Here is a 17,073-nt window from a genome sequence, read left to right on the forward strand (position 1 = left end):
AGACCCTGGGGCCCCTTCTAGTCACCTCTTACGACAGGCAGGGGGATACCGTGGGTGTTATTCTACCGCCCCTGCCCACAGGAGGATAACTATATGAAAGATTCATCAGGGTAGATAAATAGATACTTATGGCAGTGGTAGTCAAATTCATTCTGTTTCAGATTGTATTTTAAGAGGAAAATATATTATGATGAATAACGTTGGTAACCCTGCTGTTTTCTGCCAGAGTACAGCTAAAACAGGTATCATGTGGCAGATAAAGACACATGTGAATAAGATGACCCTAGATTAAATGTATTTCCTTCGTTATATCTTTATCTTTTTCCTGTCCTTATCATCCATCATCTAGATGCTGTAAGCAAGCAAGCTATTTGGCCCATAATTACATAGCTCTGCCATCTGTTGGTAATATTATAAAGTATTATGAAGCTTTATTGAGTGAGTGAGATACTGTGAACAAAGTCGCTGCTGAACGACATACTCGGCATCATCATCAGGCTTGATTACTTCATGAACGAACTACTTCATTTGAACGGTTCAGTAAAGAGTGTGAATGAGTGAAGTAGTTCATAGGAATGAACTGGTTCGACCCATCGCTAATTCAAATGCTTGGGCTGTATCTTACTTCCTTCCCACTCCTAGCCATTTCCTAACCTATCGTCGCCATAAGACCTACCTGGGTCCATGCGATGTAAAGCAAATAATAAAAAAAAATCCTTTTCAACCCTGACAGTATTAGGTTGCGAGGCCTAGGGAGTTTTTCATTTTCTCACCCTTCATGAGCCTTGTTTTTCTTTTCCTGATATCTTCAATTTTTGAAGTGTCTGACCTCTTCATTTTCCCTCTGATTGGTGTAATAGAGATTGGTTGCCCAGTTGTTCTTCCTCTTAAAACAACCAATACTACTACCACCTCCTTTGTATCTCCAGGAAATAACATGATCCAGGCCTATAAAACTAATCAACAATAACATTACACTGACAGACTGTTGTTGGTTGATGTCTGCTCTGTGTCTATTGCAGCCACGCATCCCCAGTCCAACAGGCCGGGTGTGGGAATGAGCAAGCTTTGTTGAAAACAATTCCATCTCTCTTTTTCCTCTTCTGCTAACTTGCTATTCCTGATGCAGTTGAGAGTTTTCCTATCAGGGTGAACTCCCTTATTATAGCCTTTAGTAGTCCCCAACTTCATCCACAAGATTCAGTACTGGAATGCCTAATCTCCTCCGCCAATTGTGCCCTTCCAAAGGTCTCCTTCCCTGTTGAAGCTGCCGTTAAAAACTTCTCTGCAACCCTGGCATGGTGTCTGCTGGACCAAGGTTTTTAAAAGAGACTTTACTTCCTTCTCACTCGGCCTTTTTTCCTGGCTTGTGAAGGGCAAAGCCTAGCCTCCCCTGGGTTGTGTCCAGGTTGACAGGAGTACTGCTGCAGTGACTGCTACAGTTACTGGTAGGCTACAGGAGCTAGTAATGAATGCAAGGAACAGATTTCAAGAAAATTTGTCAAGTTATTGAATATTTTCTGAAGTGTACATTCACTAGTGTATGAAACCCTATTAAATGCTTTCCTCTGCTGTAAATGAAGATTCATGATGATTTGATTCTTCCCTTAATTGCAGTGAATATTATGTTGTCATGGTAGAATTGCTGGATCCAGGCTCTGTTTTCTTTTTCAGTTTTTGCAAGAGAAGGAAGCAGAAACAGGTTCTGCAAGCATTTGTAAGGTCAGTTGTTTGACCCTGCCCCTTAACCTCTCCTTTCAATAGCTTTTTAAAGAGAAAACAGTTACCAATTGAACAGCCAGTTAATACTGCTTATTTTTGTATATTATCAGTTTATTCTTCACCCTTTTCCTAGTCGGCAAACCACGGATGACAGGCAGGTTCCAGCATTTCGCCTCTTATCATTATTACTGATACCACAATCATTGACGATGTTAAGCAGCACATCATTGTTGGCTAAATGATATGGTGATTTCTGACAGGTGTCTTGTGCGGCAGGTGAATGCCCATAATGCTAAAGGGAAAGTTTACAACATGGTTGTGAGACCTTTCTTCGTGTATGTCTCTGAATGCTGGACACGGCAGAAGCATAGGATCATCAAATGCTCACCACAGAATGGTCGTTACTGACAGGTGTCGTGTGGGACAGACGGATGCACATTTAGCTTCGAGGAAAGGTCTGGTAGATGGTACTAAGCTAGCTGTCATTGCGGTTAGGGTTACATAACTGTGATCTTGCATTCGGTAGATGGTGGGTTCGAATCCCACTGTCAGCATCCCTGAAGATGGTTTTTCATTGTTTACCAATTTCACATCTTCGTTGTTTACCAACTTCACACCAGGCAAAATTAAGGGCATGGCTGCTACCTTTCCCATCCTTCTGTTACCAAAAACTTTTTGTGTGTTGGTACGATGTAAAAACAGTAGGGAAAGAAAATGCTGCTAGATGGTTGTCAGACTTGCTCTCATGTGTGATTAAGTGTTGCGCACGGTAGAAGAAACATGATCAGCATATACACGCCACAGTGGTGTAAATGCTGCAGTGTTCTATGAGTGTTACTCTGAACGATGAAGTGTGTAGTGAGCATGTGAGGTACAACTCTGCTGGTACAGGTTCGACAAGCACCGTTGTGAAGATGATCCTGTGCAGAAAGCTGTTGCCATTGCAGAACCAACGAGAGGCTAAGAATGCCCAGGGGCAATGTGGTAGCGAACAGCTAAAACCACCTTAGAGGAGGAGGAGGACATCCCAATGGCCCAGAGACAGAAACAAAGGGAATACTCTCTTTGCATCAGAAGAGCCGATCCTGAGTAACATTCGGGAGTGCCCACACTAAAGCCACATTCACAGCCTGAGCAAATAAGGAAAGAAAAAAGAAAGTAAGAAAGAAAATTGCCTTCTCTAAAATGGTGGTGGTGGTGGTGATTGTTTCAAGTGGAATTACAATTAGGAAACAATATAGGGGGTCTGACACACTGAAAATTGAAGGCATCTTCAATGCAGTTCTTTAAATTGTTCCCACTCTATGGTGAGAACAAATTTTTTGGTGATGGAGAACCCCTCTTCGTTTAACAGCGTGGCAATCTTTTCTTTTTGCTAACACAGTGGGACTGTGCAATTAGTCTGCCATTGCTGAGCAGCATCTTGGTAAGGCATGCCATTCCAACAGACGAGTCCAAATGGCACATTCTGGGTTGAGCGCTGCACTTGCACACTGTCCAACAACCCAGAAGCTGGTTCTGTTGCTGTGATTTTTCTTTAGATCACCATCGTGTAATAATAACAGCCCCAGCATTTGCCTGGTGTGAAAATGGGAAACCATGGAAAACCATCTTCAGGGCTGCCGCCAGCTCACAGCTGCGCACCTCTAACCACACGGCCAACTCACCCGGTTACACCATATCATTAAATCTTTACAAGTCTTTAAAAACTAAACTGTTGGTGCAATGGCTAGAAGATTTGGACATACATACAAATGTAGATCTGTGTTCTTCGTACCATATGAGGTTTTTGCATTTTTGTATCAATTTCTGTTTGGTTCATGTAATTTATGCATATGCTTGAGTATCCTCATCTGGAAACTTTGCAGCTACTTAAGCTTACTATGCAAAACTAAACAGTAGTTTAAAAAACAAACAACTGAATTATTAAATTTTGCGGAGTGTGGGACAGTGAAAATATAGACCAATACTGGTGATACCGAAGGATCCTCGCTTGTGCTCGACACACTCAGTCTCGGTCAAAGTAACAATCACAGCTTTAACATCTCTGTGGCATGCGTTTGCTGATCGTGCTTCTTCTGCATTGCTCACTGTTTGGATCCATTCACGAGGGCAGGTCTGACTAATGTCTTACAGACATACAATGCCTGTCAGCAGTCACAATTTCACCCACCCAACATTGATCTGCTGCTTGACATCGTTGTTGATTTTGAGTGACAGAGCTTTTTCATCATAGGCAAGCTGGTGAAACATGCATGCATAACAGGTGGTCCACCCGTCCATTGCTATCTACAGTTTCCTACAGTTCTGAAATACATCAGTCCCTCTCCCTAAACCAGGGTAATATAACGAGACATGTGGTACCGGGTTAGAAGGCAGCAGGAATTGTGAGTGCCACTATTAATTAATTATTTATTTATTTATTTATTTATTTATTTAGCGTATGATGCTTACAAGACAATAAGAATTACATTAAATTATATTGTTACATAAATACAATTTACAGCATTAGGACCACTTTTCAAATATGGATAGAAAGGTCTGCAATCCATCTAATTTATTCCGGAGATGCCGAGTGGTTTCTTAAAATGCACCTCGAATGAACCCGTAACACGTACCTTACAACAGGAGCTGCACAGACCAGGAACAGGTACCGGTATTGTATAAGCCGGGAACTGGCCACTGCATGTCAAGCCTCGCAATAGCTCACTTGGCAGGGGCGCAGTTGGAGATGTGATAGTGGACTGTGCTCAAGGGAACTGAGTTTCAAATCCTACAAAAGTATTATTTTTATACCACCAATCCCTTGGGATGTGGCAAGGTTGTATGCTTAATAGTTTTCAGATTTATTTACCCCTGTAATGGTATTGTAGCATAGGGTATGGAGCTGGGTTGGAAGAGGCTAGGAAATATGTGACAGGATTTCACTTACCTACGTTGTTTAACGCAGCAGCTGCTCCGACCGTGTCCCCGCCAAGCAAGCTGTTACGAGGTTTGACGTGCAGCGGGCAGTTTCCTACCTATACAAATCCCTGTTCCTCGTCTGTGTGTGCACCTCCTTATGTGTACTGGTTTTATGGGTTCATTCGAGGTACCCGTAATGAATTAATAGCGGCGCTCATGATTCCTGCTGTCTTCTAGCCTGTAACCTCCCACCTCGTTGTATTATCCCAGTTTAAAGAGAGGGACCAATGTATTTCAGAATTGTAGTAAAAGCGATGGATTGCATAAAACTATAGTGCAAGAGGTGGGTGGACCACCCAATATAAATATGTAAATTAATAAGTTGTATTTACAGGCTGATTAACTGTTAATTTTTTAAAGATTAATTGGTGACGTTCTTCTTTTTAATAACTTGTTTTGAGTCTGCTTTTCTCCCTCTTGTTCTGTATTTGATAACTTGCTTATGCTTTTAACTGTTAATGACAAGTTTCATTTCTCTGCAGAACTCTCATGCTGAAACTTTTTAACACCTCGTCCTCATTTGATATCCATGCTTATTAAGATTTGCTCTGTGCGCACCCGTTTGAACAGTGCTGCTTCATATATTTTTTTTGTGTGGCCTCAATTGTTTCAGCCCTCCTTTAACATGATTTATCCTTTAGTTCCTCAGTCATTATTATTATTACTCTAAAACTTAGATTATTAGGTATGGTATACAAGAATTTGACCTGAAATTGTTTGGAACCTACTAAAGTAGGTGGAAGCAAAAATATTGCTTTCAAGGAAGAAAATGTGCAGTCAAACTGAAGTGATATTAAAGTAGGCGTACCCCAGGTTATGGTATTCAGACCACTTCTGTTTATTACATATACTAATGATTTCACATTTACGCCGACCAAACTTCTACTGTATGCTGGTGATTTCACTGCGGTAACGAGGAATAATTCCATGGGGAGTACATATTTGTGTGGAAACAGAGAATTTACGTATCCTTTAGTAGGTTAGCAATCCCTATTTGCTAACACGGCAGGACCACTCAGTTGGTCTGACTGCTAAGCAGAGTCGTGGAGGGTTGTGCCAATCAACTGATGACGCAAATGGCACGTATGGGCGAAACTCTGCAAATGCCATGGCCTAACAACCCAAAAGCTGGTTTCCCTTCCTGTAATTTTTAATGAGGGTTAACATTTTAAGAAACCTAGAAAATAAGATAGTTAAGTATTATTGAATAGCATAAATGTTTGGTCCGAGGCAAATGGGAAAAAAATACAGTGAAGAAAAATACTTATACAATTCAGGATGCATGCTAGGCAAATAAAACAAGGGCACAATCCTACGTCACTGAAATTAGAACGCTATGGTGGTCTACTGGAGGAGTGACACTTTTAGACAATACTCTAAACAATTACGCGAGGGGTAGTCTTAAAGTAAGACGGTCATCTGAAATGCGGCTATGTTTGTATGGACATGTATTGACTATGTGACTATGAAAGTGTTAAATTTCAACTCAACATCAAGAAGCCATGATAGATCCCATCTAATGAGGATGCCCTTGGCATACCGGCCAACCCTTCCGATTTACCCGGAAAATTTCGGTTTTTTAACTCTTCTTCCGATTTATTTTTAATTCTTCCTTTGACCAATATATCCTCATGTACAGTCAACTATTCCCTTAAGATAAAAGATAAATTCTTATGTGCTTGTGTAATTTACCCAACCTCATTTTCAAGTGTTTTTATTTGATGCTTTATTTTGCGAGTGTATCGTCTGTCGCCTTCGCGTATCATGTTTCCTGCTCGCTACGGTAGCATGTGTGTTTTACGGATGGGGATTCGGGACGGCAATCGTCCTACAAGCAAGAGAGGCTAGTGCACGCTAGCGACTCAGTTAATCGGGACGAAAGAATAAGTTTCTTATTGTCTGGTTCGCGCTCTATTAACATAGTTTCTGTGCATAATTTCGTTGGAGTTGTATGCCATGTGTTTTTTCTAGCGGTTCTGTGCTTCCCCCCGTGTCAAAGTCGTATGTTAATAATGTATGAGACACAGCGATCTGTTTTGTATGTGGCTAGTGACAAAACCATTTGACTGTGACCAAGGAAGAGGTCTGGGGGTGTAAGCCCTCGAGATAGGGCTGCGAAGTGACGTTTAGGTCTCTAGGTCTCTAGCATTCTGTAGGGCAATAGTGGCGCAAAGCCGAATTAATTTTTAAATCCGATCAGTGACAAAGCAATTGTCTGGGTTGGTTAGGTCTGGCTATTGATAAAACCATTGGTCTGGATTGGTTAGGTCCAGCCAATGGCAAACCATTGGTCTGGATTGGTTAGGTTCAGCTAGTGACAAACCATTGGTCTGGATTGGTTAGGTCTGGCTAGTGTCAAACCATTGGTCTGGATTGGTTAGGTTCAGCTAGTGACAAACCATTGGTCTGGATTGGTTAGGTCTGGCTAGTGTCAAACCATTGGTCTGGATTGGTTAGGTTCAGCTAGTGACAAACCATTGGTCTGGATTGGTTAGGTCCAACTAATGACAAGCCATTGGTCTGGATTGGTTAGGTTCAGCTAGTGACAAACCATTGGTCTGGATTGGTTAGGTCCGGCTAATGACAAGCCATTGGTCTGGATTGGTTAGGTTCAGCTAGTGACAAACCATTGGTCTGGATTGGTTAGGTCCAACTAATGACAAGCCATTGGTCTGGATTGGTTAGGTCCGGCTAATGACAAGCCATTGGTCTAGATTGGTTAGGTCCAACTAATGACAAGCCATTGGTCTGGATTGGTTAGTTGTGGCTAGTGGCAAACCATTGGTCTAGATTGGTTAGGTCCAACTAATGACAAGCCATTGGTCGGTTAGGTCCGGCTAATGACAAGCCATTGGTCTGGATTGGTTAGGTTCAGCTAGTGACAAACCATTGGTCTGGATTGGTTAGGTCCAACTAATGACAAGCCATTGGTCTGGATTGGTTAGGTCCGGCTAATGACAAGCCATTGGTCTGGATTGGTTAGGTTCAGCTAGTGACAAACCATTGGTCTGGATTGGTTAGGTCCAGCTAATGACAAGCCATTGGTCTGGATTGGTTAGGTCCGGCTAATGACAAGCCATTGGTCTGGATTGCTTAGGTCTGGCTAGTGGCAAATCATTGGTCTGGATTGCTTAGGTCTGGCTAGTGGCACATCATTGGTCTGGATTGGTTAGGTATGGCTAGTGGCAAACCATTGGTTGGATTGGTTAGGTATGGCTAGTGGCAAACCATTGGTTGGATTGGTTAGGTATGGCTAGTGGCAAACCATTGGTCTGGATTGGTTAGGTCCAGCTAATGACAAACCATTGGTCTGGATTGGTTAGATCTGGCTAGTTGCAAACCATTGGTCTGGATTGGTTAGGTATGGCTAGTGGCAAACCATTGGTTGGATTGGTTAGGTCCAGCTAATGACAAACCATTGGTCTGGATTGGTTAGGTATGGCTAGTGGCAAACCATTGGTCTGGATTGGTTAGGTCCGGCTAATGACAAACCATTGGTCTGGATTGGTTAGATCTGGCTAGTGGCAAACCATTGGTTGGATTGGTTAGGTCCGGTTAGTGAGAAGAGCATTGGACTGTGGCCAATCAAAGAGGGTCTTGGGGTATAAGCCCCCCAGGTTAGAGCCACAAAGCGGCTTTTAGGTCTTCAGCATTCTGTAGGGCTATAGCAGAGCGTTCGATTGGACACATCCCCACGAATATTTGCTGTTTTGTATTCCACGTTGTTTCTTTTACATGTTCTATTTATTTGTGCTTTTATTTTGCCGGGGTTGGTAACGCAGTCTAATTATCATCATCGATGGGAATGACGTCACATCCCAATTCACTGGCCAATAGGAATGCGGGAAGCTACTCCAGTAATGGACAGTGGCAGGTGCTACTCTTTCTTAGGTAATAAAAGTAAATGTACTTCCGGTGGTGGGATAGTGGGTTCCTAGACATCGCAATGAACACATCTCTCCTCTAAGGAATTTCAAGTATATTTATACTTATAATGTTACAAACCTTGGGTGGCAAGGAGTCAACTTTCACTGCTTTTTTCCTCCTCATTTCTGCTGTGAGTCACTATCCTGGAAAAATTGTTGCAGTACTGAAGTTAAATCCTTGTTGGAAAAAACACTGAACCAAAAAAAAAATCAAAAAGGAGGAAAATTTGTCTATGTTATATCCAATAATAGATTATTTCAGTAACAAAGGTAGCAGGGTCTTTTAAGTTTTGTAAATGCTTTGGTGTAACAGAATCTGGGCTGATGTTTGGTGCACACAGGCTCACGATTATACTACCAGTATCACTCTCCATGTACCTAAATAATAGTTAAATATCATATTTTAGTGCATAATAGATCAGAACAGACAAATACCTGCAGCTGGAGATGCAAGAGAAATGCAGTAAATCTCAGAATCTGTAGAGATTTTCAGAGGCGAGTTTAAACCTTTTGATGCTCGTGTAGATTTGAGCCTAAACATTATTAATACAAGCAAATTAAATGTGTATGTTGCTATTGTGGGGGGTGTGGTAACAGGGAAATGAGAGCTGATGTTGTGCAATTTGTCATTATGCAGCCGAGAAAGTAATTGAGTGTGGGAATGTGAACTAAGAGGGTCACCTACTTTTCTCCTCTCACCTACTTTTTCTTCAGACTGGTGGTCTTGTTGTGTCTGCAGTGCTGCTGGCTGTCATGAAGGACTGGATGGTGGGGTCTTTTGTTTAACATTTGGTGGTTGGTCTGTCATGTTTTAAAAGTGTTCACTCCTCATAAGGGGAGATTAACAGAATACTTCTTTCTGATGTGATTGCTTTACATACTGTAATATTCTTTCGATGTTCCTCTTTTTATAAGTTAAAATGAATTGATATAGCATAATTATAGGAAGTGTTTATGGGAGATGCACAGCTAGATGTTAATAGAAAGTAACACATGCACAACTTTTAAATTAAGTCATGTAGCCTATATAGAGAGAAAAACAAGGAAAGGAATACATGATAGGATAAATTGGATAGGAGATTTTCCTTGCCCTTTCATGTTTGTCCTTCTCTCATTTTCCCCATTTCCACAGTGACCTGTCTTTGTGTTTATCCTGTTACTGTGTGTGTTGTTATTCATGTTAATATTTTACACTTATTTGTTACTTTTTGTTGCTTATATTGACTCTTGAAAATCAGTGTGGAGAAGAGCAAAACAGTGGTGATGTCAACAGGAGAAATGTATTTAGTGTTTACCCTACACAATTAAAAGAGAAGGAAAAAGAATTGTTAATATCAGGGGACAAGCTTGGTTAAGGAGAGCGGCAGAAGGTACAAGTAGGGAATACGTTCTACCAGAATGTAAGGAACCTGGTGTCGAACAGAGAAGTTCCTATGAAATGTAAAGAGATAAGATACAAGATGTACTGTACCCATATATTAAGATTTGGACTTCGACAGCACGAGATGAGAGTAAAATTCAGGCCAGTGAGATGGAAGTTTCTGTGGAGTATGGTAGGGAAGACAAGGAGAGATAGACACCGGGTGAGTTGGCCATACAGGTAGGGCCGTGCAGCTGTGAGCTTGCATCCGGGAGATAGTGGGTTCGAACCCCACTGTCGGCAGCCCTGAGGATGGTTTTCTGAGGTTTCACATTTTTGCACCAGGCAAATGCTGGGGCCATAACTTAATTAAGGCCATGTCCGATTCCTTCCCACTCCTAGGCCTTTCCTATCCCATCGTTGCCATAAGACCTATCTGTGTCGGTGCGACGTAAAACAAATTCTAAGAAATGTGGAGGTCAGAAAAGAAATAGGGGTAGAAAAACTGAGTGATAGGATGGAGAAGAATAAATTGACATGGTTTGGACATGTTATGAGGATGGAGGACTGAAGGATAGTTAAACAAGTGTTGGAGGCTAAGATAGAAGGAAAGAGGGCAAGAAGGAGGTTCAGAGCAAGATGGATGGACTCTGTCAAGAACAGTACAACAAAGGGTAGACTGGAATGGAATACAATTACTGAAGAGGAGTGGTGGAAGGAGAGGCAACGGTGGAGAAGTACCATCAACACCCTGACTTGGCAGGAGTTGGACAAGGGGAAATGAAAATGATGTTGACTTGTGTTCCTTTTCTCATTCGTGTGTATTCTTTCCTCCTAGTCTTTTGCCACCAGTATTTATCATTATCTTGTGTCCATTTCCTTTTAGCGCATTTATCGTGCACTTTTTCCTTATCCTACACTTCCGACATAACGACTAAAGATCCTGCCAAGCTGGCCCCTTGAAGCCTGCTTTCGTGGTGAAGCTCGTTGGGTGCTGAGGCCCATCTTTTTGAAGACCACAGAGTATGAAGATTTGAGATTTTGCTAGTTTTTTGCTTTTTTATCTTTATCCTTCTTCCTATTTTCCCTCATCCCATACTTGCTTGTCATTGTATTTATCCTGCGTGTGTTCCTATCTTGTTTTTATCTCTCTCTAAAAGTTAAGTAAGCAGATGAAATCTTTACACTGTGAACTTCAGTAATCGTGTGAAGGATGACTTCGGAATACTCTGTTATTAATAGCCAATTGGATGTACGATGTTTTTATTCTTTAATTTTTTTTTTATGATTGCGCATTCTTTTGCCTGTAGAGCTAAACTAAAACTAGTTAAATATCTCCACATTTATATGCAATACGAACAAATAGTAAGAATTTTCTGTTGCATAAAATGCCTATTTAGTTCGTTCTTCTTCTTTCATTTTACCGTCTTTGGAGTACGTTGAATCAATCGCTTCTTCGTATGTTGTTCTTTCCGTAGTGCCCAGTATTAATTCTTTCTCATCTTGGTCTCCTCTCGTCTTCCAAGATAATAGGTTTGGCTTTTAAAGTAGATTTGTCTTGGAACCTTATATTTTCGTCTTTAATTACTACTTTAGGTGTGCGATCGAACAGTGAATTTTCTGTAAATTTTAATTCTGCTAGGTCTTTTTTTCAGTTTTTTTAAACCAGTTGGATTTTGTTTTGCGGTTACGAAAGAAGTCAAATATTTGTTTGGTGTTCACTCTGAGAAGGTGACTGTAAAAATTTATTCTTCTTTTTCGCATAGTATCTGAGACTTTTCAGTTTTCTTGTAGAGCGTTTCATTCTTGATGTATGTTAACTTATTGTCCTGAAATTTTGCTCCTATGATCTTTCTTAAAATTTTCCTTCCTTTTAGCTCGAGTTTCTCCATCTGGCCTTTGAAATTCATGTTCATTGTTTCTGCTGCGTATAATTCTTCTGGTTTAATCACTGTTTTATAATGTTTAAATTTGTTCATTGTGGCCTATTTTAATATTTTAGACCAAAAATTCCAATTTTTATTTAGTTATTGTGGGTTTGTTTAAAAAACATTAGTTTGAGAGTAGGACAATGAAATTCTGAGGGGTGTCATCGAATAAAATTGAAGGATTTGTTAAAGAAAAGTGGTATTAGTTACATTTACAAAAAATTAGTGAAAACTACAATTCAGGTTGTGTGTGCTTAATGTGGTAGTTACCTGTCTGAAATATATTTGTACCAAACATTTATATCAGAAATCACATAATATGCATATTATACATTAAATCTCTTTCTTTTTTTTTCGTTTAGTGTAATATTGACAGTAATGTAAGGTCACCGTGCGTCATAGTGATGTGTGTTCTCGGAGTGTCAGTGTACAGATGTTTTACTGTCATTCTTGGAGTATGATGACATCAACCGCATATTTCTATGAGAGCCTGGAAAGATATTCACATTTTGCTCGACTTATCCCTTCGATATTCAGCCAACAAATGCGCAGCGATGACCCAGTTCTACAAACTTGAAGGTCCTGAAAAGAACCTCACATCTTCTTATTCATCCTTTGACCGAGAGGTCTTTGTTGACACTTTGGTGTCATCTTATCACTGTTGCTTTCTTAGCACCACCCGGGGGGACACGTGTAGGACAGTTATACCTATGGAAGTGCAGCAGACTGTCCACCACATTGTTGCTGACTGCCCTCTTGATGCTTTCAGAGGAACGATAATGGACATTCATCATACATCAGTTGAAGCATTAGAATGGGTCAGAGAACTAGACCTAGAATTGTAAGTGCCGGGCTGAGTGGCTCAGGCGGTTAAGGCGCTGACCTTCTGACCCCCAACTTGGCAGGTTCGATCCTGGCTCAGTCCGGTGGTATTTGAAGGTGCTCAAATACGTCTGCCTCATGTCGGTAGATTTATTGGCACGTAAAAGAACTCCTGCGGGACTAAATGCTGGCACCTCGGTGTCTCCGAAAACCGTAAAAGAATAGTTAGTGGGACGTAAAACAAATAACATTATTATTATTAGAATTGTAAGATTGTACGAGCTTGTGACTGTGGATATTTTTCCACAAACTTTGTATTAAAATGTATATGTAAATAACTTCGATTCATCATACAATAAATAAATATCATTCTGATTTTTTACTACACCGAAGGAATTTGTTCTCGATTTAGATCAGGCCTGACCAAACCGTGCTCTTGCCTTGCACACTAAGCTAAGAGGAGGAAGGAGAGATGGGTTTAGCAGTCTGGACACAAAACAGCAACATAGTCGCCTTGCTAGCTGCTCCATTTTCGAATAGGTTTCAAGAATTCAAGTGCTTGAGACTGACTTTAATTTATACATCAAACCTGTTTTTCTTTTGAGTGAGAATATTCCTCATTCTTTGAGCTTGACATGACAGATCTGCTGGGCAAGGCCCAGCTCAAGGACATGTTTCTGCAATCCTGAAATGTGCACGATTTTTATAAAATACTTCCTCAAAAGCAGTTTCCTCAATTGCGCACGCAGGCTGCTAAGATTTTTTCAGAGTATATGAGGCTATTATTTTCCCTTATGAAATTGTCCAACTTCAGGCAACATGATGGTTTAACAGACTTTAACCTGCGCAGCCGTGTGTATTTCACTGTATTGCAAACCCTTGTGCAGTCCAAAGTAACATGTGTTCCATCTCAGCTCACACTGTTCTGTGGTTTGCTGAACATGCGTCTCCATGAAAAGTGTTATTACTGCCCTAGACAGTGATGGACGCCATTTTGAGCACTCTTTGTTGTCTGATGGATGTGTCCCTAATAACCAGTGATACCCCATGATGTGGCAACACATTGAAAGTGGAATTCTTTGGACTTGCTTATGCATTATTTCTCTTTACAGTTTATGAATTTCATATTTGTAATGTTCTGTATTGACAATAGGCCTATGTATAATATACAAAATTCCCTTGAAAAAAGGAAGAGATTAAAAATGTCCACCTGTTAACATGTCCGGCTCCATGGCTAAATGGTTAGCGCGCTGGTCTTTGGTCACAGGGGTTCCGGGTTCGATTTCCGGCCGGGTCGGGAATTTTATCCATAATTGGTTAATTTCGCTGGCACGGGGGCTGGGTGTACGTGTCGTCTTCATCATAATTTCATCCTCATCACGACGCGCAGGTCGCCTACGGATGTCAAATCAAAAGACCTGCACCTGGCGAGCCGAACATGTCCTCGGACACTCCCGGCACTAAAAGCCATACGCTATTTCATTTCATTTTACCTGTTAACATGCTCTAAGCAGAAATCTGGCCTTGTTTGTAGATCATGTAGATAGACAATTCTTATATTGAATTTACCAAGGTGAATATTTTTAATCTTCAAATGGAATTTTGTTTTTATGGTTGCATGAGATGAATTTCATCATAAAGCCCTTATTGTCGATAGTATATTCGTGTGAAATTCTCAATCAAAGATTCCACCTTTACAATACTGATATTATGTTTTTTAATCAAGTCAACATTAATAATTATCAGAACATGTTTTGTCCATAACTGTGGACATCTTCAGCCGAATATGTACAAGATAAGCAAAAATATTCCGAGCTTGATAGCTGTACTCGCTTGTGCGGCCAGTATCTAGTATTCGGGAGATCGTGGGTGCGAACCCCACTGTCGGCAGCCCTGAAGATGTTTTCCGTGCTTTCCCGTCTTCACACCAGGCAAATGCTGGGGCCGCTTCCTTCCAACTCCTAGCCCTTTCCTATCCGCCATAAGACCTATTTGTGTCGGTGCGACGTAAAACAACTTGTAAATAATGTAAAAATAAGACAAGGACATTAAAAACACATTATATATTAAAATACGATTCGGAATGCTGAATGCGTCAATGTACTGTATATTTAAAGAAAAGTCCATGTTAGTGGCATAGCCTGTTGAGCTGAAAATGTCGGTATAAGCGTCAGTAGCACACAAAGAAGTCCGCTGGAAGTTACTACACATGCTGAGAGAGACAGTTAAATAGGGGAAATTTAATTATAACCACCCGGTATATAAATATAGTTTGAGATACGCTGTGCAGTTTTATTGATTAGCAAAATGAAACAGTAGCATGCAGTTATGTATGTATTTCTCCGGAACATGAAGTACAGTACATGAGAAAGATTATCTAATTACATTAATGACGATACAGATTAACATGAACGGCTGCTTATCAGTCATGTGGGGTCATCTGTTAACATGCTGTAAGCAGAAATGTGGCCATGTCTTCGCTGAGCCAATAGCAGAGAGTCAGGAGACAGGGCGATGGTCATGTTGATAACATCACGTCATGTCCAGTAGCTCTCTTGAATGTAATCTTAGCGTGTCACCTGGTTTAATTCAGCTGACCGAGCTCGATAGCTGCAGTCCCTTAAGTGCGGGCAGTATCCAGTATTCGGGAGATAATAGGTTCGAACCCCACTGTCGGCAGCCCTGAAAATGGTTTTCCGTGGTTTCCCATTTTCACACCAGGCAAATGCTGGGGCTGTACCTTAATTAAGGCCACGGCCGCTTCCTCCCCACTCCTAGCCCTTCCTTGTCCCATCGTCGCCATAAGACCTATCTGTGTCGGTGCGACGTACGGCAACTAGCAAAAAATAAAAAAAATAAAATAAAAATCAGCTGATATTATAATGCATATAAACCAAACCAGTGAGCTTTTATTATTATTATTATTATTATTATTATTATTATTATTATTATTATTATTATTATTAAGGGACTCGTGCGAGAAATTTAACATATTCATAAAGTATGTGGTGGAGAAACCCCCTCGTAAACTAAGGAATACACAAATCAGTACAATATTAGACAGTCTTACTTAACCACTTAATGTAATCTTCGATTTTTTAACATTTGTGGTATCCACTTGAACGGAAGCTAATGCAAGTGCATTATACTGACGAATGTTTCGGAAATATTTTTTTGGTTTTACTATCAATCTCTTCTTAACTGATAATGACAGCAATATTATAATGACATAAAACAGACGTCCCAGGGCCCAAAATGTGAAGTGGACTGCAATGATGGCGCGTATTTTCCTTCAGCAACGGTATTTGCAAATCGCACACTTCGTACAATTTTTTAAAACTCATTTTTAAAAGAAATTATTGATCTTTATGAAATGAGAGTGCAATTCGTCACTGCTAATGTCTATTCTCTTTCTTTTGAATGATCATTTGTCACTATCGGTTATTTGTGAGCGTCGCAAAGGGGATCTATACTACGGAAATAATATATGAAAGTGAAAATCCATAGCGTTTTTCCAATCATTCGACTGGGCCAGGAATGGGATGAATGGAGCCCACATCTACCGACGAGGACAGGAAATGTGCCGGCTGCCGAAGCCTGTCGCTCTCGTCTGGGGCAGTGATTAATGAAATGATACAGGAGAGTGTTGCTGGAATGAAATATGACAGGGAAACCGGAGTGCCCGGAGAAAAACCTGTCCCGCCTCCGCTTTGTCCAGCACAAATCTCACATGGAGTGACCGGGATTTGAACCACGGAACCCAGCGGCGAGAAGCCTGCACACTGCCGCCTGAGCCACGGAGGCACAGTGAAATAATATGTATGATTATTATTATTAAATGCAGTTTAACTCACAACACAGAGTTTAATTAACCGAGCGAGTTGGCCGTGTGGTTAGGGTCGCGTAGCTGCGAGCTTGCATTCGGGAGATGGTGCGTAAGAATCCCACTGTCGGCAGCCGTGAAGATTGTTTTCTGTGGATTCTCATTTTCACACCAGGCAAATGCGTCGCCGAAAATTTTCTATGTGTTAGAGCAACGTTAAACCACTAGGAAAAATAAAAAAATCTAGTTATTGTAAATTGCTCTGTTTAAAGTGTATATTATCTAAATTTCAATATATATATATTTATATATATTGGTGTCTTAAACCTGTTAACATATATATATATTTATTGGTGTCTTAAAACTGTTAAAGGAATTAATCTAATTTTAAACGAACGTTGTATACAAGGAAGTCCAACATACTTTTATAATAAATAATAATAACAACGGCGTGTGGCCTACGAAGAGGCCACCCAGCCCCCAGCCCATTGGAATTAATCCTTGAAGGTCAAAATCTCCGACACGACC

The 17,073-nt window shown here is 40.7% G+C and overlaps 1 protein-coding gene across 5 annotated transcripts in view; it reads left to right on the forward strand.

The window, feature by feature from the left end:
- Positions 1-17,073, forward strand: part of Pcyt2 (Phosphocholine cytidylyltransferase 2) — a 101,906-nt gene that overhangs the window by 31,430 nt on the left and 53,403 nt on the right. For 4 of the 5 annotated variants that reach the window (XM_067158307.2, XM_067158303.2, XM_067158306.2 and 1 more), the window contains exon 3: positions 1,675-1,722. The exons of the other annotated variant lie outside the window; for it this stretch is intronic. In XM_067158307.2, coding sequence (XP_067014408.1) covers positions 1,675-1,722 — 48 coding nt within the window. The remainder of the gene's footprint in view (positions 1-1,674; positions 1,723-17,073) is intronic. 5 annotated transcript variants of the gene reach the window in all.

The sequence above is a fragment of the Anabrus simplex genome, chromosome 14 (assembly GCF_040414725.1).
Source record: "Anabrus simplex isolate iqAnaSimp1 chromosome 14, ASM4041472v1, whole genome shotgun sequence".
In the NCBI taxonomy this organism is placed as follows: domain Eukaryota; kingdom Metazoa; phylum Arthropoda; class Insecta; order Orthoptera; family Tettigoniidae; genus Anabrus; species Anabrus simplex.